This window comes from Coregonus lavaretus (genome assembly GCF_964263955.1).
Source record: "Coregonus lavaretus genome assembly, chromosome: 22".
In the NCBI taxonomy this organism is placed as follows: Eukaryota; Metazoa; Chordata; class Actinopteri; order Salmoniformes; family Salmonidae; genus Coregonus; species Coregonus lavaretus.
Window position 1 is genome coordinate 8221094 of NC_140009.1, and position 22579 is coordinate 8243672.

The following is a 22579-nucleotide window of genomic DNA, read 5'->3' on the forward strand; positions in this document are numbered from 1 at the left end:
CGAACTCCGCTAAACCTCGCATTAAATTTAACAGGGGGACTCGCAGGATTCGAGTTGATTTAAAAGACGGTGATCAAACCTACTGATATAAAAGTGTAAGTGTATTTTTCTCTCTCTGAAATAATTTATTACAGTTGAACTAACGTTGTTCTATTACAGTAAACCTTCCAACCTGCAAACTATACATTCTAATGCAGTATCAGTTTATCATAGTGTTTTTCTTTTTAAATAAGAGTATGGAATCAATACGCTCTGTCGGATCTTTATTGATTGAGTTAACGTGTAAAATGTTTCATACAAGGCTATTTCTATGTAAAATTTTCAGGCAGAATCTACACTTCAAAGGGGATTGATTTACTGATGACCATAAAGCCATGCACGCGACACTGGTAATTTTTATCTGTGGTAAGTAGCCTTTGCGCTGAGCGCTTTGAAGGCAATGAACATGTTCCTATGCCAACCAACGGCCTAATGATGCAATGAAAAGGTTATGAGTTGTAAACTGCTTTGAGGTTGTGTCATCTATACTGTTGAGTATATGTGTAGTGAACTTGCGATGCGAATTTAAATGTTAAAATCACAGCAAAATGTGGATATGGTAAGCATCCAGAATTTAAACAAATGGATAGAAAAACGATACAGATCTACAGATAGCCTACTGTAGCCAACATGGCTGATGGATGGGACAGAGTGAGGCAGAGGGTTGTGTTTACTGTCTCCAGCTCTGAGACAAGATGGCCCTGTTTTTTGGGGGGATCCCCATTCCCCTCTTTAGGGGTCACTTCTCAGTCCACTGTCCTTGGTGCTAAATTCCCCAGTCTTCCTGGGTGGTGTTGGAGAGGTCTCTGGGTGGGACTTTGTGCTTTGGGGAGGCTAACCATCAACTCTGTTTATGGTCCTCCTAAAACAGCCCAGCTGAATCCGCAAACGGACACAGTCCATCCCCCCCCTACGATGGTGTTGTTACAGCATCACGGGTGTGTGTGTGTGTGAGGGGGGCTATTTAATCCGAGGCTGAAGACTGCTCTTTGTTAGAGGGTTCTACTTGTGAGTGTAGTCTTCCCAGCAGCCTGTCATTATAGAGATACAGACTGATCTCTTCAGAACCCTGACACCTCTGTGTGTGACCTCTGGAGGTCAGGGGTCATATCCATCCCCTCACTTCATTGGGCCAGACTAGGTTAATTAGTCTTCATGTGCGGGTGAAAGGGAAGGGCTGATCAGAGAGACAAAGCTCTTCTCTCTCTCCTCTCCCTTTCAGCTTTCTCCTCTTCTCTCCTCCTCCTCAGAAGATGCTATAGGATGACAGGGCTGGGGATTTGAAGGCGCAGTAGGGGGAGGGGGGTGTATCTATTTTCTACAGGTCGTTGACAGCTGAGGCTCCTGTCTCACCCTCCAAATGTAACCAGTCTTCATTGGGTCATTTGTGAAGCAGTGGTGTCCACCCAATCATTGTGAAATGCCTAGCAGGTGATTCTGCACGTGAGCCCCTGCTGTAGTGATTAGTCGACGGTGAACAGCAGCTGTGTTAAGAAAGACCCTGAACAGGGACCTCCGTTACCATGGAGAGACATGAGAGAAGAAAAGACGGTTTAGAAAAGGCTGAACAAACTGCTCTTTTATGAATACATCTCCCTGTAAAAGGCTGTACGCCGGTGACGAGTGTTCAGGCTTACACGAAAGAGGACAGAAGCTTTCCTTATAGAACTAAAGCCTTTGTTACAGAGCTTTCCTATAGTCTTCTGGAGCACCTGTGTGTTGTTTTGTGTGCAGATGAAGGACAGGTACAGGCTGGCGCCCAGTGTTGGGAGCTGTGTGATCCTGAGCCCCTCTGTGAGCAGAGACTCCGGAACTCAGTGGATTCAAGAACAATGGGCCAGTTGAAGCCAACCGCAGAAACCAGAAGGAGAGGGAGAGAGAGAGAGGGAGAGAGGGGGGGGGGGGTGTTTTTATGAGAAAGAAGAAGAGTGGTGGGCAGGGACTTTTCTCTGCGAAAAAAAGAGGATGATGAGGAGGATGATGAGGAGGATGATGAGGAGGAGGAGGAGGAGGAGGAGGAGGAGATGTTCTCTTTAAGAACAAGAGGGTGATTGGCACTGTTGGTATCCACATGTTTAACCTGACCCCAGTGTACTTGATATATGACTCTGTCTTAGTTTAACACAGTACCTATTGTGAACTGTGTTTTGGGGCTTGTATTTTATCGATAATGAATGGTTGTCAGGGTCAAGTTGAGGTTGTGTATAACATAGTTAAGTGCACTTGAAGTTAAGAGTGAAAACACAAGTCGTCGGGTAAAAGTTGGGATTGCTTCCTACCAGTTGGCACTTGAAACCGTGGGTGTATGAATATAGGTTAGAATATATATTTTTTTCTATCTCAGCCTTTCTGTCTCTGCTGATTGATGGCCATAGCCCCGTCTTGCTGTGGGTTTGCATGTTAAAAACACATGCTCCTCAAGCTTTAACCACCTCACACAGTTTAACCCCCTCCCACAGTGTTCCGATTAGCTGTTCCTCTACTGTCTTCTTGGAAAGAGGCAATTCCTCTACTTAGTCTGATGGGCTGCTTTCTGGTCTACTCTCACTCTAGTCAGTATAACAGACAAGGCCCCCAGGGAGGGGAGGGGAGGAGAAAGCCTGGACTGTGTGGCCCCTCCAGGCCTGCCCAGCTTCTGCCTCTTCATCTCACTGCTGTATGCATCTACAGCCAGGCTCTATTGTATAATGATAGGCTGTGTCATGCGTCTTAAATACACCTGTATTTAAGAGTGGACATGACGTTCATTATGGAGTCTGAGGGGGATGGTCAGTCCACTATTGTTTTACTAACATCCTCCTCCGCCCCGCCCTCCCTCTACCTGCACAGTCTCCAGACTCCACTGCCCCAGTTATAATATCAAGGGACAGACGGTTGCCTTGTAAAAATCACTCACCTTTAAACCCTGACTAGCTGTTTCATGTGGTCATAAAGACAGGTCAGTGCTCACCTGTAATTGACTGGTATGTACAGTTGAAGTCGGAAGTTTACATTCACTTAGGTTGGAGTCATTAAAACTCGTTTTTCAACCACTCCACAAATGTCTTTTTAACAAACTATAGTTTTGGCAAGTCGGTTAGGACACCTACTTTGTGCATGACACAAGTGATTTTTCCAACAATTGTTTACAGAGAGATTATTTCACTTATAATTCACTGTATCACAATTCCAGTGGGTCAGAAGTTTACATACACTAAGTTGACTGTGCCTTTTGCAGCTTGGAAAATTCCAGAAAATGATGTCATGGCTTTACAAGCTTCTGATAGGCTAATTGACATCATTTGAGTCAATTGGAGGTGTACCTGTGGATTTATTTCAAGGCCTACCTTCAAACTCAGTGCCTCTTTGCTTGACATCATGGGAAAATCAAAAGAAATCAGCCAAGACCTCCGAAAATAAATTGTAGACCTCCACAAGTCTGGTTCATCCTTGGGAGCAATTTCCAAACGCCTGAAGGTACCACGTTCATCTGAACAAACAATAGTACGCAAGTATAAACACCATGGGACCACGCAGCCGTCATACCGCTCAGGAAGGAGACACGTTCTGTCTCCTAGAGATGAACGTACTTTGGTGCGAAAAGTGCAAATCAATCCCAGAACAACAGCAAAGGACCTTGTGAAGATGCTGGAGGAAACAGGTACAAAAGTATCTATATCCACAGTAAAACGAGTCCTATATTGAAATAACCTGAAAGGCCGCGCAGCAAGGAAGAAGCCACTGCTCCAAAACCGCCATAAAAAAGCCAGACTACGGTTTGCAACTGCACATGGGGACAAAGATCGTACTTTTTGGAGAAATGTCCTCTGGTCTGATGAAACAAAAATAGAACTGTTTGGCCATAATGACCATCATTATGTTTGGAGGAAAAAGGGGGGTGCTTGCAAGCCGAAGAACACCATCCCAACCGTGAAGCACGGGGGTGGCAGCATCATGCTGTGGGGGTGCTTTGCTGCAGGAGGGACTGGTGCACTTCACAAAATAGATGGCATCATGAGGAAGGAAAATTATGTGGATATATTGAAGCAACATCTCAAGACATCAGTCAGGAAGTTAAAGCTTGGTCGCAAATGGGTCTTCCAAATGGACAATGACCCCAAGCATACTTCCAAAGTTGTGGCAAAATGGCTTAAGGACAACAAAGTCAAGGTATCACCCTGACCTCAATCCTATAGAAAATGTGTGGGCAGACCTGAAAAAGCGTGTGCAAGCAAGGAGGCCTACAAACCTGACTCAGTTACACCAGCTCTGTCAGGAGGAATGGGCCAAAACCTACCCAACTTATTGTGGGAAGCTTGTGGAAGGCTACGCAAAACGTTTTACCCAAGTTAAACAATTTAAAGGCAATGCTACCAAATACTAATTGTATGTAAACTTCTGACCCACTGGGAATGTGATGAAAGAAATAAAAGCTGAAATAAATAATTCTCTACTAATATTCTGACATTTCACATTCTTAAAATAAAGTGGTGATCCTAACTGACCTAAAACAGGGAATCTTTACTAGGATTAAATGTCAGGAATTGTGAAAAACTGAGTTTAAATGTATTTGGCTAAGGTGTATGTAAACTTCCGACTTCAACTGTAGATACCCCCATAGGGAGAGCTAGGCCGGCTGATTTAGTTTGGTATTACATGTGAAGAGTTTCATTCCAAAACGCTATATATCCATTTTCAGAAATGTTGGTAAATTATTATATTAGCTTTTTTGTTTAAAGAAATTATGAAAGAGATTGGTGTTTTTTCACTATTTAATCATGGCATGGGGTTGTTCAATGACAGACATGTATTTGTATAAAATCTATCACAAATAATCATGTTGTTTAGCAAAATGCTGTACAGTGAGGGAAAAAAGTATTTGATCCCCTGCTGATTTTGTACGTTTGCCCACTGACAAAGAAATGATCAGTTTATAATCTTAATGGTAGGTTTATTTGAACAGTGAGAGACAGAATAACAACAAAAAAATCCAGAAAAACGCATGTCAAAAATGTTATAAATTGATTAGCATTTTAATGGGGGAAATAAGTATTTGACCCCCTCTCAATCAGAAAGATTTCTGGCTCCCAGGTGTCTTTTATACAGGTAACGAGCTGAGATTAGGAGCACACTTAATCTCAGCTTGTTACCTGTATAAAAGACACCTGTCCACAGAAGCAATCAATCAATCAGATTCCAAACTCTCCACGATGGCCAAGACCAAAGAACTCTCCAAGGATTTCAGGGACAAGATTGTAGACCTACACAAAGCTGGAATGGGCTACAAGACCATCGCCAAGCAGCTTGGTGAGAAGGTGACAACAGTTGGTGCGATTATTCGCAAATGGAAGAAACACAAAATAACTGTCAATCTCCCTCGGCCTGGGGCTCCATGCAAGATCTCACCTCGTGGAGTTGCAATGATCATGAGAACGGTGAGGAATCAGCCCAGAACTACACGGGAGGATCTTGTCAATGATCTCAAGGCAGCTGGGACCATAATCACCAAGAAAACAATTGGTAACACACTACGCCGTGAAGGACTGAAATCCTGCAGCGCCCGCAAGGTCCCCCTGCTCAAAAAAGCACATATACATGCCCATCTGAAGTTTGCCAATGAACATGAATGATTCAGAGGAGAACTGGGTGAAAGTGTTGAGGTCAGATGAGACCAAAATGGAGCTCTTTGGCATCAACTCAACTCGCTGTGTTTGGAGGAGGAGGAATGCTGCCTATGACCCCAAGAACACCATCCCCACCGTCAAACATGGAGGTGGAAACATTATGCTTTGGGGGTGTTTTTCTGCTAAGGGGACAGGACAATTTCTCCGCATCAAAGGGACGATGGACGGGGCCATGTACCGTCAAATCTTGTGTGAGAACCTCCTTCCCTCAGCCAGGGCATTGAAAATGGGTTGTGGATGGGTATTCCAGCATGACAATGACCCAAAACACACGGCCAAAGCAACAAAGGAGTGGCTCAAGAATAAGCACATTAAGGTCCTGGAGTGGCCTAGCCAGTCTCCAGACCTTAATCCCATAGAGAATCTGTGGAGGGAGCTGAAGGTTCGAGTTGCCAAACGTCAGCCTCGAAACCTTAATGACTTGGAGAAGATATGCAAAGAGGAGTGGGACAAAATCCCTCCTGAGATGTGTGCAAACCTGGTGGCCAACTACAAGAAACGTCTGACCTCTGTGATTGCCAACAAGGGTTTTGTACAAGCAGTACCGGAGCGCCAAGTCTAGGTCCAAGAGGCTTCTAAACAGCTTCTACCCCCAAGTCATAAGACTCCTGAACATCTAATCAAATGGCTACACAGACTATTTCATTGCCCCCCACCCCTCTTTTATGCTACTGCTACTCTCTGTTTATTATCTATGCATAGCCACTTTAATAACTCTACCTACATGTGCATATTACCCCAATTACCTCGACTAACCGGTGCCCCCGCACATGGCCTCGCTATTGTTATTTTTACTGCTGCTCTTTAATTATTTGTTACTTTTATTTCATATTATTTGATATTGTCTTTTTTTGTGTTTTATTTTAGTATTCTTTCGTAAAATTGCATTGTTTGTTAAGGGCTTGTAAGTAAGCATTTCACTGTAAGGTCTACACCTGTTGTATTCGGCGCATGTGACAAATACAATTTGATTTGATTTGTATCCAAACCAGATGGAAGGCGTTCCGAAGGTCCAACTTAGAAAAGATGGTCGCTCCCTGAAGAGGCTCAATAGCCGAGGAGATGAGTGGTAGAAGGTAACGTTTTTTAACTGTGATGTCATTAAGGTCCCTGTAGTCGATACACGGGTGCAGAGTTTTGTGCTTATTCTCCACAAAGAAGAACCCTGCGCCGGTGGGAGAGGCCGATGGACGAATACTCCCTGCAGCGAGAGAGTTCTCAATGTACTCCTCCATTGCCTTGGTCTCCGGACCCGACAGGGAGTAAAGCAGGGGGTGTAGTGCCCGGGAGAAGGTCAATGGCGCAGTCGTAGGGTTGATGCGGAGGGAGAGACGAGGCTTCTCTTAAACCTGCAGGAAGACGTCCTGGGGCACGCTGGGTCGACTTAAGACATTGAGCATGGCAGAACGGGCTCCAACCCACGATGGCACCAGTAGCCCAGTCGATCAGGGGATTGTGCTTCTGGAACCATGAATATCCCAAAACCACGGGTACATGGGGAGATTCTATGAGCAGGAACTGCGTACACTCACTGTGATTTCCTGATACTCGTAGGTTGATAGGAATCGTATTGCGGGTGACTCTGCCAATAGATTGCCCATCCAGCAATCTGACGTCCATGGGAATGGAGAGTGGTTGAGTGGAGATACTCAGCTCCGACACCAAGGTAGCATCGATAAAACTCTCATCGGCCCCAGAGTCAATGAGCACCCGGAGTGATTTGGCCTGGTCACCCCATAACAGGGTAGCATGGAGAGGGGTGCAAGTAATGGGAGATTGGAAAATCCCTGTACGGCTCACCAGAGTACTCATACCTACTGATGAGCCTGGTCTTTTTAATGGACAGGTGGAAATATAATGTCCTGTAGTTTCACAATACAGACAGCTCCTGGTGTTCAGTCTGCGTAAATGTTCATCCGGAGACAATTGAGCCCTTCCCAGTAGCTTGGGCTCGGGAGGAGGCGAGTCGACCGCCCTCGCCGATTCCCGTTAGCACTCGGGTGACATCGGATTCTCTCTGAAAAGACTTCGGGAGATTCCTGGATTCCTCGGAGGCGGTCGATCCGGATGGTCAAGGCTACGAGGGAGTCGAGGTCATGGGCAACTCCCGGGCTGTGAGCTCATCCTTGATCACCTCCGATAATCCGTGAAGGAACATGTCCAACAATGCTTCCGGGTTTCCGGCACTCTCAGCCGCCAACGTGCGAAAATCCACTGCGTAGTCTGCCACACTACGCGAGTCTTGACATAGCTGTAGCAGTTTACAGCCTCTCTCCCAGACAACGGAGAATCGAACACTTTCCGTACTTCCACCACGAACTCCTCCAGACTGAGCAGTTACCCATCTCTGCTGCTGTGGCAGTCGGCTACATAAAATAATGATCTAAAATAATCGCTAAAGTTTTAGGTGGAAAAGTACACATTTCCTGATTCAAAAGCTAATTCGGCCGTAGGCTTTCAATTAAACAACAAATTTGTCCACACTTCGCAGATTTCTGAATCATGAATTCACTGGCAACGGAGCAGAGCAAGGCCTGCATCCAGCTTCATGAGTCACGTGACCCGTTTTTGCTGCTGTCTCATTACAGCACTACAGGGGGAGGGCAAACTCCACTGAACTAGTTTCAATCTATTGAATCACTTGGGAGTTTCTGAATTTTTGGTAAACTTCTCCTTTAAAGGGATACTTTGGGATTTTGGCATGGAGGCCCTTTATCTACTTCCCCACAGTCAGATGAACTTGTGAATATCATTTTTATGTCTCTGCGTGCAGTTTGAAGGAAGTTGCTAACTAGCGCTAGCACAGTTGCTAAGACTTCCAGTCATTGCTCTAATGCTAGTTAGCATCGTCTTGCGAAACTACCTCTAACTTCCTTCATACTAGACACAGAGACATACAAATGGTATCCATGAGTTCTTTTGACTCTGGGGAAGTAGATAAAGGGCCTCATTGCCTTAATCCCGAAGTATCCCTTTAAGTTATCTAGGTGAGACAACCACATATCACAGTCAAATATACAGGATGTGAACATTCCATTCCAGCTAAACAATATATATAGCTTTTCGCTAAAAGAAATCTAAAACGTTTTTTTTAAATCTGAAAACAGTAATACTTTACAAACACATGAAGGTACCCATAAGCAATCATTTCTGATGAAAAAACACAAATGTGAAAAATTGGTGGATGTAGCGTTTTTGGAAATAAACTCTTTATGTGGATGTAGGTTGTGTGAAATTGTGAACATTGGGCCAGAATGTGTTTGTCTTCCTTATGGGTTTAAGGTATGTTGCAGTCGTCTGTAAGTGAGATTTCTTACCTCCTTGTTTTATTACTCATCTCTAGGGATACCTGGAGAGAAATGACAGGAAGTGTCTGGCTTACCCAGGTCATCTCTCTGTGTCCCAAGGGACAGGAAGTGTCTGGCTTACCCAGGTCAACTCTCTGTGTCCCAAGGGACAGGAAGTGTCTGGCTTACACAGGTCATCTCTCTGTGTCCTAAGGGACAGGAAGTGTCTGGCTTACCCAGGTCATCTCTCTGTGTCCCAAGGGACAGGAAGTGTCTGGCTTACCCAGGTCATCTCTATGTGTCCCAAGGGACAGGAAGTGTCAGTTGTTGGTTTTGGTTCAACTGAAGTGGAAAGAAAAATGACTTCCTACCATCACACATATGAATGGAGGCATGTTCAGTCTCAGTCATACACAGTACGCACACACACACGCACACACACAATTAGTTTTTTTGTGGGGACCTAAAATGTATTTCCATTCAAAATCATATTTTCCCTAACCCATAACCCTAACCATAACCCTTACCCTTAACCCCTAACCCTAACCATAACCCTTACCCTTAACTCCTAACCCTAACCTAATTGTAACCCTAATTGTAACCCTAACCCTAAAATAGCCTTTGTCCTCATGGGGACGTGGGACATTTTCCTTGTTTTACTATCCTTGAGGGGGCTTTGGGGGATTTTAGGTCCCCACAAGAATAGAAGAACCAACCAATACACACACACACACACACACACACACACACACACACACACACACTGAACAGACTTCCCCTAATCTCAAGGTTATTCAGAGATTGTACATACCAGACAGATTTACACAAAAGTCTTTGATTGTGTCCCTGATAAAATGTATCAGGAGACTGGAGTACACTTGGAATATAACACAATTACAAATCCCCTATGTACTTTCTAAGTAGAAACACATGTGTGATTAGCTCATGTACACATCTGGTATGTCTGGCTCTGGTGGAGAACTTGAGTGAATCTCCATCCGTCACTCCAGCTGGTGAAAGGGCAAACCGAGAGCACTAGTCAGTAAATGAAACCCACAGCCACTTGACTGGCTGACTGCACCCAACATCTGCTGCACATGTGTGTCTGACTGCCCCATAGATTTACACTGAGGAGCATGGCCAGGGGCTGGTTACTGAGTAGGCCTGGGACCTGGGAGTACCAACGGGCAAAGGAGGTATGGCAAGGGTCCGGGGCTGTCACAGGACTCTGGAGAATGGAGTCAGAGACCTGGTTCTTGAGGCTGGCTGGGGCAGCCAGAGCATGGGCAACAGCTGTGTGTCCAGCATCACTCTCCCATGACCACCTGTTGTGGATATGTCTGGTGGCCCGTGACTTTCTCCCGCTGTGGAAGAACCAGGGTGATTTACACCCAGCAGGAGCAGATGCTTCTCAGTGGCACGCCTCGTTACTCTTAACAACTGGGTAAGTAACTAGGCAGGTCTCTCTCAGCGCAGCCCCACGGTAACGAGGGAGTTCTACTTTACATCCTCGCTTGGACAATCTGCCTGACGCCCCCTCCCCTCCCCCGGGGAATCACCATCTGCATTGAGATTCCCAGGATTCCATGCTGGAAGGGAGGAGAGGAAGGAGGAGAGAGGCGCTCTACTCTGGATGTGGGAGTGGATGGCTCATTAGAAGAGACCAGAGAGAGAGGGGAGGGAAAGAGAGGAAGATGGAGAGAATGTAAAGTAATTAGCTAGTTTGCTCTGGGCCAGTTCTATACTTATCTGTGCTCTCTCAAAGCTACTCCCAGTGAGGTCAGGAATAGGATGCCATGCAGGGACGTTTGTCTGTCTGCAGCGCTACTCCCAGTGAGGTCAGGAATAGGATGCCATGCAGAGATGGTAGTCTGCAGCGCTACTCCCAGTGAGCTCAGGAATAGGATGCCATGCAGAGATGGTAGTCTGCAGCGCTACTCCCAGTGAGGTCAGGAATAGGATGCCATGCAGAGATGCGCTACTCTTATTCTGTTTGGTCTCGTGCCACGCATGCTGCTTCAAGAGCTCCAAATGCTGCCATCAACCACCTAGAAACAAGTGTTCTAGATTTAACGTAGCATCATCTCCATAGCTCTTTTCTTTTTTTGGGGGGGGTGGGGGTGTCTGCTTTTATTAGTGTCTGTCTGTGTATGTGTGTACTGTATGTGAGTGTGTTTGTCTTGGTGATTGGTTCCAGTGTTTACACCTAGGAAGGTGCTGACAGCAGATTCCTTCTCGTCTTTGTCACCCAGTCAGATTGGAATGTTTCTTCTTGATGTCACATCGCCATCCGCCCCCCCCTGTCTGTCTCCAAACACAACCCAGTGACATGTGAAATAGATCAGGTCCCTGCTGCTCTCACTCTGGAGACAACGACTGGAGGTCTCATTCTTTACACTCCCCCACCTGATCCTACTAGGAACACATAGTGCCAAAAATCTTTATTGAAAGTTGAGGAAAACTAGAAGAAACAGAAGAAAGTGAGTCAGCGGCCCCAGCTGACAGGCACAGCCATCTCTCCAGAGAGTGCCAGGACAGGCAGTGGGGTTTTGCATAGTAGACACTTACAATACATACCACACTGAGAGAGAGAGAGAGCGAGAGAGACAGAGACAGAGAGAGAGAGACAGAGAGAGAGAGACAGAGAGATGGGGTGAGAAAAGCCCCCTCTCTTTGTGTGTTGGTCCAGGCCATTACAGGCAGATTAGCCAGGGCAAGGCCTACTGCAGAACAGAGAGGATGCTGGGAGCTGTCCAGTCTAAACTCATTACACTTATTTTGGGAAGAGGTGGAAATAACTATTATTATACACATAATAAGCCACATTAGGAGTGCAGAGTACAAGTCCAGTTCAGTACAGTCCAGAGCAGAGGAGAGGAAACAATCACTGAAATGGCCTGTTGACTGAGAAATATTATGGTTTTCAGAGCACATTACATTTTAATGGATTTGATCTCTTTAATTCTGCCAAATTTCTCATTAAATTGTTTAAGTGGCGGATGTTTCTACTTGTTAGCATCTAGCTCAACAGAAGGACTTCTGGTCTGTGGCTAATGCTAGGCTAATAGCTCAACGACAGGGCTTGTATCTCAACCTCTCCTAGTCTGTGGCTATGCTAGCTCAACAGAAGGACTTTTACTTCTGGTCTGTGGCTAATGCTAGGCTAATAGCTCAACGACAGGGCTTGTATCTCAACCTCTACTGGTCTGTGGCTAGGCTATACAACAGCACTATCTCCTAGTAGTCTGTGGCTAGGCTAATAGCCCAACAGCAGTGCTTTGTTAGCGCTGAGGTAAGCCTCCCTCTCAGCTGTCGGCCTGCATTCCTCCCTGGCCCTGCCTGTCCATGTATGGGTAAGAGGAGAGAATGGCAGAGAGAGAGCTGCTGAAATGAGCAGGGCACACTGCTGCCTAGTCAACCATAAACACGTATGTTATTAAATCATCAAGTGGGAATTGTATTTTGACTTATTTCCGTATGACCTACATGACAGAAAGACAGTGGTTAATGGTTACTCATCACATACAAGTCCTCTTCTCACACTGTGCTTTGATCAAAATAACTCTCACCCTGGAGAAATACATACTGAAATAAAAAAGGCTTTCAGTTGGCTGATGGTTAAACAGCATTAAAGTGTTCAACTTATTCCCTGTGTACACAAATGCAGTGTTTGCATAGGAAACATGTGATCTAGACTTTTTCTCAGGTACAGTTGTTACATTTACATTTTAGTCATTTAGCAGACGCTCTTATCCAGAGTGACTTACAGGAGCAATTAGGGTTAAGTGCCTTGCTCAAGGGCACATCGGCAGATTTTTCACCTAGTCGGCTCGGGGATTAGAACCAGCAACCTTTCGGTTACTGGCACAACGCTCTTAACCACTAAGCTACCTGCCGCCCCGTGTTGAGTAAATGCCAAGTGTCTTTTTTATTTAACTAGGCAATTCAGTTAAAAACAAATTCTTATTTACAATGACGGCCTACCAAAAGGCCTCTTGCGGGGATGGGGGTTGGGATTAAAAATCAAAATATAGGACAAAACACACATCACAACAAGAGAGACACCACAACACTACATAAAGAGAGACCTAAGACAACAACATAGCATGGCAGCAACACATGACAACAGAGCATGGTAGCAACACCACATGACAACAACATGGTAGAAACACAACATGGCAGCAGCACAAAACATGGTGCAAACATTATTGGGCACAGACAACAGCACAAAGGGTAAGAAGGTAGAGACAACAATACATCACGTGAAGCAGCTGCAACTGTCAGTAAGAGTGTCCTTGATTGAGTCTTTGAATGAAGAGATGGAGATAAAACTGTCCAGTTTGAGTGTTTTTTGCAGCTCGTTCCAGTCGCTAGCTGCAGCGAACTGAAAAGAGGAGCGACCCAGGGATGTGTGTGCTTTGGGAACCTTTAACAGAATGTGACTGGCAGGACGGGTGTTGTATGTGGAGGATGAGGGCTGCAGTAGGTATCTCAGATAGGGGGGAGTGAGGCCTAAGAGGGTTTTATAAATAAGCATCAACCATTGGGTCTTGGGACGGGTATACAGAGATGACCAGTTTACAGAGGAGTATAGAGTGCAGTGATGTGTCCTATAAGGAGCATTGGTGGCAAATCGGATGGCCAAATGGTAAAGAACATCTAGCCGCTCGAGAGCACCCTTACCTGCTGAACTATAAATTACGTTTCCGTAATCTAGCATGGGTAGGATGGTCATCTGAATCAGGGTTAGTTTGGCAGCTGGGGTGAAAGAGGAGTGGTTACGATAGAGGAAATCAAGTCTAGATTTAACCTTAGCCTGCAGCTTTGATATGTGCTGAGAGAAGGACAGTGTACCGTCTAGCCATACTCCCAAGTAAACCCTCAGAGGTAGTAATCACACCGGTGGGGAGAGGGGCATTCTTCTTACCAAACCTCATGACCTTTGTTTTGAAGGTGTTCAGAATAAGGTTAAGGGCAGAGAAAGCTTGTTGGACACTAAGAAAGATTTGTTGTAAAGCGTTTAACACAAAATCCGGGGAGGGGCCAGCTGAGTATAAGACTATCATCTGCATATAAATGGTTGAGAGAGCTTCCTACTGCCTGAGCTATGTTGTTGATGTAAATTGAGAAGAGCGTGGGGCCTAGGATCGAGCCTTGGGGTTCTCCCTTGGTGACAGGCAGTGGCTGAGACAGCAGATGTTCTGACTTTATACACTGCACTCTTTGAGAGAGGTAGTTAGCAAACCAGGCCAAAGACCCCTCAGAGACACCAATACGCCCACAAGAATGGAATGGTCTACCATATCAAAAGCTTTGGTCAAGTCAATAAAAATAGCAGCACAACATTGCTTAGAATCAAGGGCAATGGTGACATAATTTAGGACCTTTAAGGTTGCAGTGACACATCCATAACCTGAGCAGAAACCAGATTGCATACCAGAGAGAATACTATAGACGTCAAGAAAGCCAGTCAGTTGATTATTGACAAGTTCTTCCAACACTTTTGATAAACAGGGCAAAATAGAAATTGGCCTATAACAGTTAGGATCAGCTTGATCTCCCCATTAAATAAAGGACGGACCGTGGCTGCCTTCCAAGCAATGAGAACCTCCCCAGAGAGGAGAGACAGGTTATGTTTTTTGGGGTCAAGTTTAAGGAGCTCCTTTAGCAACTCAGACTCAGTGATTGCTTGCAGGGAGAAACTTTGTAGCGGGGCAGGGGAGAAAGAGGGAGGAGCATCGGGGCTAGTCGCATTAGAAGGGGTGGGAGATTAGGAAATGTTGGACGGGCAATGAGGCATGGCTGAGTCAAATAGGAATCCTGACTTAATGAAGTGGTGATTAAAGAGCTCAGCCATGTGCTCCTTGTCAGTAACAACCACATCATCAACATTAAGGGACATGGGCAGCTGTGAGGAGGAGTGTTTATTCTCCAGGTCTTTAACCGTTTTCCAGAACTTCTTGGGGTTAGACCCACAGAGAGAGAACTGCTCCTTAAAGTAACTAACTTTGGCCTTCCGGATAGCCTGAGTGAACTTATTTCTCATCTGCCTGAACAAGAGCCAGTCAGCCTGAGTATGCATGTGTCGAGCCTTTCGTCAAATGGAATTATTGAGGTGGAGTAACTCTGACAGATCACGGTCGAACCAGGGGCTGAACCTGTTTTTAATTCTCATTTTCTTTATGGGGACGTGTTTGTTAACAATACCACTGAAAATATCAAAAAAGAAGGTCCAAGCTTCTTCGACAGAGGGGATCAGGCTGATTCTATACCAATGTACAGAGGCCAGGTCATGAAGGAAGGCTTGCTCGTTAAAGTGTCTATGACAAATCAGGACAGGTCGTTTCACTGAGCAGCCATTACAAACACAGGCTGTAAAACAGTGATCACTAAGGTCATTACAGAAAACACCAGACTGATACCTATTAGTATTATTTGTGAGGATAACATCAAGGAGAGTAGCCTTTTCTGGCTGTTTGGAGTCATACCTTGTGGGATTGGTAATAATCTGAGAAAGATTTAGGGAGTCCCATTGCTTTAGGACTTGGTCAGTATAAGCATGTCCCAGTTTAGGTCACCTAGAAGGACAAAGGGGCCAGGAGAGAGCTTAGGGCAGGTAGGGTACAGGCCGGTGCTGATGGTGGACGATAACACCCAGCAACAGTCAACAAAGAGCTACTTGAAAGTTTAATGCTTAAAACCAGCAAATCTAATTGTTTGGGGACAGATTTACTGGAGACAACCGAGCACTGAAGGTGTTCCTTGGTAAAGATTGCCACTCCACCACCTTTGGAAGATCTGTCTTGACGAAAAAGGTTATAACCAGAAAGGTTAACATCAGTGTTCAAAACACTCTTTCTTAACCACGTCTCAGTAATGACCTGCACATCTAGATTGGAGCTGTGAACCCACACTTTCAATTGATACATTTTAGGTAATAAGCTTCTAGTGTTAACGTGCAGAAAGTCAGGATTGGGGCTAGCAACAGTAGATGGGCCAGGGTGTATTTCCAGATTTCATCAGCAGTAATACAATCAGGGCACGGCAGAGGACAGGGAGAGCTCTGCAGTGTTGATTTTTTATGACATTTGAATGTGCATCAGATGGCAACAAGATCATATTGTACAGCAATTGCATCAGGTAACATGAATACAAAGCCGGCGAGAGGTGGTTAGAATAGGATGGGAGGCCAAGAGTCTGTGTAACCAATAGAGAGTCAGAGTCCCGAGTGTGGGAACAAACATTGTCTGTCCCACGGTTGGGTAAACAAGCAAGTTCATAGTCAACAAATCATGCAGGAGTCATGAGGCAAATAGCAAAAAATATAACGACTTGGGGATGGCCACTGTAAGTTCAAAGAGTCACTCGCCACAACAAGATAACTTGAGATACTAGCTCTCTATGAGTCCAGTAGACTATAAAAGTATGAGATAAAATAAATAAATAGTAGGCCTATACTAGTTAGTTAAAGAGTTTCTGAGTAAGCTCACATAATAAGCTTCACAAGTTAATTAGCCTACCTAAAATTCCGATCAGTCCAAAGTCTGCTGTGTGTAAGTGTGTGTGTGTGCTGGAGGCGAGCGAAAGCTCGGGAGAGAAGGGGGAGCGTGGCGGTGGGTACCTGTACCAGACAGGGGGAGACAGGGCAGACGGGGAACAGATCGCCAGGTGGAATCCAAGCAGCAGTGCAGCAGGCAATGGGAGTAGTTGTCACACCCGTTTGGGAGAAGCTTTTTTGCTTTTCAGGAGGCAGATTCCTTGTAGAAAATCTCTGTCCACAGTTTTTTTTTTTCCACATGGTGTGTGTGTGCGTGTGTGTGTATCACTGTGGTGTGTGTGTGTGTGTGTGTGCGTGTGTGTGTTCGGTGCCTGGGAGTAACACCAGTGTGAGACTTGTCTGATTGCCAGGTTTCCTCTAGACTAGAGAGTGTTTCAGTTGATAGTCTCTGTGAAATCTCCTCAGGACTTTTCCCAGGAGACTCACAATAAAAAGCAGTCCTAAAACTGTCACAATATGCAGCATACTGAATACTGAATGTTGATTCTTCATGTGCATGTTTATCTCTTGTGTGTGCTGCATGTTTTTGCTTCCTGTAACTATAGAGCACATTAGAAGCACCTGTTGTAGACAGACAGACAGACAGACAGACAGACAGACAGACAGACAGAGCCTGCCTGTAAGACCCTGCCTGACCTCCTCCCTGGCTCTTCTCGTCAGACAGTGGGCCTTCAGGTCCCACTAGCGCTTTACTAGGAATTTATTTCAGGATGTTGACTGGAATGCTTGACGGCTGTTGGGTGTCATAAAAGTTTATTTTCAATCACCAGGGTTTCCGTTAGGAAAATGTGGTGCCGGACAACGTGACCAGAAAGATTTTCATTTACCGGCCATTTGAGAAATTTACCGGGACACATATCCATTGAGTGCATAACCCTTTAGGGCGTCCACCCACGGGGCTCAGAATGACATCACAGAAATCACATTTAGATTATGGTAACTCATCTTAACAGAACATGCCCTGTAATGAAGCAGCCGATAAAACGTCATTTTCAAACATTTGCTAAACTGCGATTTTCAGGAAAACTCCATTCTAAACTGCGCACCTGATGAGAGCGGTTCCATATGTGACGGAGATGAAAATCTCTGTTAGAAACTTAGAAAGAGGGGGAATCTGAAGATGTAACCCATAGGATGGGTTGCTAATATGACTAGGATTGTGCCTTTGGCTTCTGGACATTTTAGTAGACGCTCTTATCCAGAGCGACTTACAGTTAGTGAGTGCATATATTTTTTATACTGGCCCCCCGTGGGAAACGAACCCACAACCCTGGCGTTGCAAGAGCCATGCTCTACCAACTGAGCTACAGGAGGCCATGAATGAAAGAAATATGATATGAAAACCAATAGAACTGGAGAGAAATGGCATATGAGGAAGTATTTCATAGGCGGCACATTAAATATGCTAGGGAAGTAAATTTAAATACATTTGCCAAAATTATATAATTACTCCTGTCTATACAGAAATAAATAAAATAATTCAAAATACACCAGCAAGCATGACTTAGCCACAGAGCAATCGAGATGCAGATGGTAAATTTATGTATTTTGACTTAGTTGACAATGGAAGTTATAGACCTACTACTGCATTGGCCTTATAGGCTATGAGTTCCATGCGCTCCTTTATTTTGCCGCCAATGGATCACTGTGTATCAATGTGTCCGTATGGCAGAGGTTGGTGCTCTCGCATTAGTTTAATTTTAACTTTAAATGCGCATATGAAATCATAACTGGCACACAGATCCGTAGAAATAGTAGGATAAATTGTACGCTTTATAAAATTGCCTCCACGTTCCCATGGTCGGATTTGCCTATAGGCTACTTTGAAGCAAGGTAAGACATGCCTTATAATGTGAAGTAAAACATTCAGGTTTCAAACAATTAAGTAGGCCTATGTTTTCAAAATGCATACTGCGTCCAGCTCACATTGTAAAGTGGTGGTGACGCGATGATAGCCTGTTGCCTGGACTTTAATGGTGAATGGGAGGCGCGATTCAATTAGAATACCAGCTGAGAAATAAAAATAGTAGGCCTAGCTCTTTTTAGTCATGCACCAAAACTGTTTTTAACACGCGATTGCGTTTAGAATTATTGCGCGATGAATGGTCTTATAAAATCACGTTTTACTCCAGCAGCAACCAGTTGAGGAGCTACAGTAGAAATCATGCTCAAAATAGGCTTTGTATGTTGTGTGCATGTGATAGTTGTGTTGGATAAATAAAATACATGATGACTAACGAAAATACACATATGCCAATTAAATTCCACTATTTTATGCAAATTAACCTGTAGACCAATAAGCATGATGGTCAAATGTATTTCCATCGACTGGTATTTCCATCAATTTATAAAAAGCATTATTTTGCAATGGGATTTTTTTTTCTCCTGGTCATTTTGGCGGGCAACAGCTTTTCTATTTTTTTTCGGCCAAAAGCTGGCAATTGCTGGCTAACCGAAACCCTGCCCAACACACATTTAATCTAGCAAGTCACATGAAGACGCATGCACAGACTAACACACAGACTAACACACAGACTAACACACAGACTAACACACAGACTAACACACAGACTAACACACAGACTAACACACAGACTAACACAGACTAACACACAGACGCACACACAGACGCACACACAGACTAACACACAGACGCACACACAGACTAACACACAGACGCACACACAGACTAACACACAGACACACGCACACAGACACACGCACACAGACTAACACACAGACTAACACACAGACTAACACACAGACTAACACACAGACTAACACACAGAATAACACACAGACTAACACACAGACTAACACACAGACTAACACACAGACTAACACACAGACGCACGCACAGACTAACGCACAGACACACGCACACAGACTAACACACAGACTAACACACAGACTAACACACAGACTAACACACAGACGCACACACAGACTAACACACAGACGCACACACATACGCACACACAGACGCACACACATACGCACACACAGACGCACACACAGACGCACACACAGACGCACACACAGACGCACACACAGACGCACACACAGACTAACACACAGACACACGCACAGACTAACACACAGACACGCACAGACACACGCACACAGACACACACTCACAGACACACTCACAGACACACGCACAGACACACACACAGACTAACACACAGACTAACACACAGACGCACACACAGACTTACACACAGACGCACACACAGACGCACACACAGACGCACACACAGACTAACACACAGACACACGCACAGACTAACACACAGACACGCACAGACACACGCACACAGACACACGCACAGACACACACACACAGACTAACACACAGACACACGCACAGACACACACACACAGACTAACACACAGACTAACACACAGACTAACACACATACTAACACACAGATGCACACACATATGCACACACACACTAACACACAGACTTACACACAGACGCACACACAGACGCACACACAGACGCACACACAGACGCACACACAGACGGACACACAGACTAACACACAGACTAACACACAGACTAACACACAGACACACGCACAGACACACGCACACAGACTAACACACAGACGCACGCACAGACTAACGCACAGACTAACACACAGACTAACACACAGAATAACACACAGACGCACACACAGACGCACACACAGACGCACACACAGACGCACACACAGACTAACACACAGACATGCACAGACACACACACAGACACACGCACAGACATACACGCACAGACACACACACACAGATTAACACACAGACTTACACACAGACTTACACACAGACGCACACACAGACTAACACACAGACTAACACACAGACACGCACACAGACGCACACACAGACGCACACACAGACGCACACACAGACGCACACACAGACTAACACACAGACACACGCACAGACTAACACACAGACACGCACAGACACACGCACACAGACACACGCACACAGACACACGCACAGACACACGCACACAGACTAACACACAGACTAACACACAGACTAACACACAGACTAACACACATACTAACACACAGATGCACACACAGATGCACACACGGACTAACACACAGACACACGCACAGACACACGCACACAGACTAACACACAGACGGACACACAGACTAACACACAGACTAACACACAGACACACGCACAGACACACACACACAGACTAACACATAGATGCACGCACAGACTAACGCACAGACTAACACACAGACACACGCACAGACACACGCACACAGACTAACACACAGACGCACGCACAGACTAACGCACAGACACATGCACACAGACTAACACACAGACTAACACACAGACTAACACACAGACACACGCACACACGCACACACAGACGCACACACAGACGCACACACAGACTAACACACAGACTAACAAACAGACACGCACACAGACACACGCACAGACACACACACAGACACACGCACAGACACACACACACAGACTAACACACAGACGCACACACAGACTTACACACAGACGCACACACAGACTAACACACAGACTAACACACAGACTAACACACAGACGCACACACAGACTAACACACAGACTAACACACAGACACGCACACAGACGCACACACAGACGCACACACAGACGCACACACAGACGCACACACAGACTAACACACAGACTGACACACAGATGCACACACGGACTAACACACAGACACACGCACAGACACACACACACAGACTAACACACAGACGGACACACAGACTAACACACAGACTAACACACAGACTAACACACAGACTAACACACAGACACACGCACAGACACACGCACAAAGACTAACACACAGACGCACGCACAGACTAACGCACAGACACACGCACACAGACTAACACACAGACTAACACACAGACTAACACACAGACACACACACGCACGCACACACAGACGCACACACAGACGCACACACAGACTAACACACAGACACACGCACACAGACACACGCACAGACACACAGACACACGCACACAGACTAACACACAGACTAACACACAGACGCACACACAGACTAACACACAGACTAACACACAGACTAACACACAGACACGCACACAGACACGCACACAGACTAACACACAGACACACACACAGACTAACACACAGACTAACACACAGACGAACACACAGACACACGCACAGACTAGCACACAGACTAGCACACAGACGCACACACAGACTAACACAGATACTAACACACAGACACACACACAGACTAACACACAGACTAACACACAGACACACACACAGACACACACACACAGACTAACACACAGACTAATACACAGACCAACATACAGACGCACACACAGACGCACACAGACTAACGCACAGACACACACACAGACACACACACAGACTAACACACAGACTAACACACAGACAAACACACAGACTAACACACAGACACACACACAGACTAACACACAGACACACGCACAGACTAACACACAGACTAACACACAGACGCACACACAGACTAACACACAGACTAACACACAGACACACACACTGACTAACACACAGACTAACACACAGACTAACACACAGACTAACACACAGACACACACACAGACACACGCACAGACTAACACACAGACTAGCACACAGACTAACACACAGACTAGCACACACATACTAACACACAGACGCACACACAGACTAACACACAGACACACACACAGACTAACACACAGACTAGCACACAGACGCACACACAGACTAACACACACAGACTAACACACAGACTAACACACAGACGCACACACAGACTAACACAGATACTAACACACAGACACACACACAGACTAACACACAGACTAACACACAGACACACACACAGACACACACACAGACTAACACACAGACACACGCACAGACACACACACACAGACTAACACATAGATGCACGCACAGACTAACGCACAGACTAACACACAGAC

The 22579-nt window shown here is 45.4% G+C and overlaps 1 protein-coding gene across 1 annotated transcript in view; it reads left to right on the top strand.

The window, feature by feature from the left end:
* Nucleotides 1-374: 374 nt before the first annotated feature.
* Nucleotides 375-22579, top strand: part of LOC311150054 (laminin subunit beta-2-like) — a gene marked incomplete at its 5' end in the record, with an annotated part of 70425 nt that continues 48220 nt past the window's right edge. Inside the window, 1 exon segment of the mRNA XM_084187299.1 lies at nucleotides 375-405. Within this exon segment, the coding sequence (XP_084043425.1) occupies nucleotides 375-405 (31 nt within the window).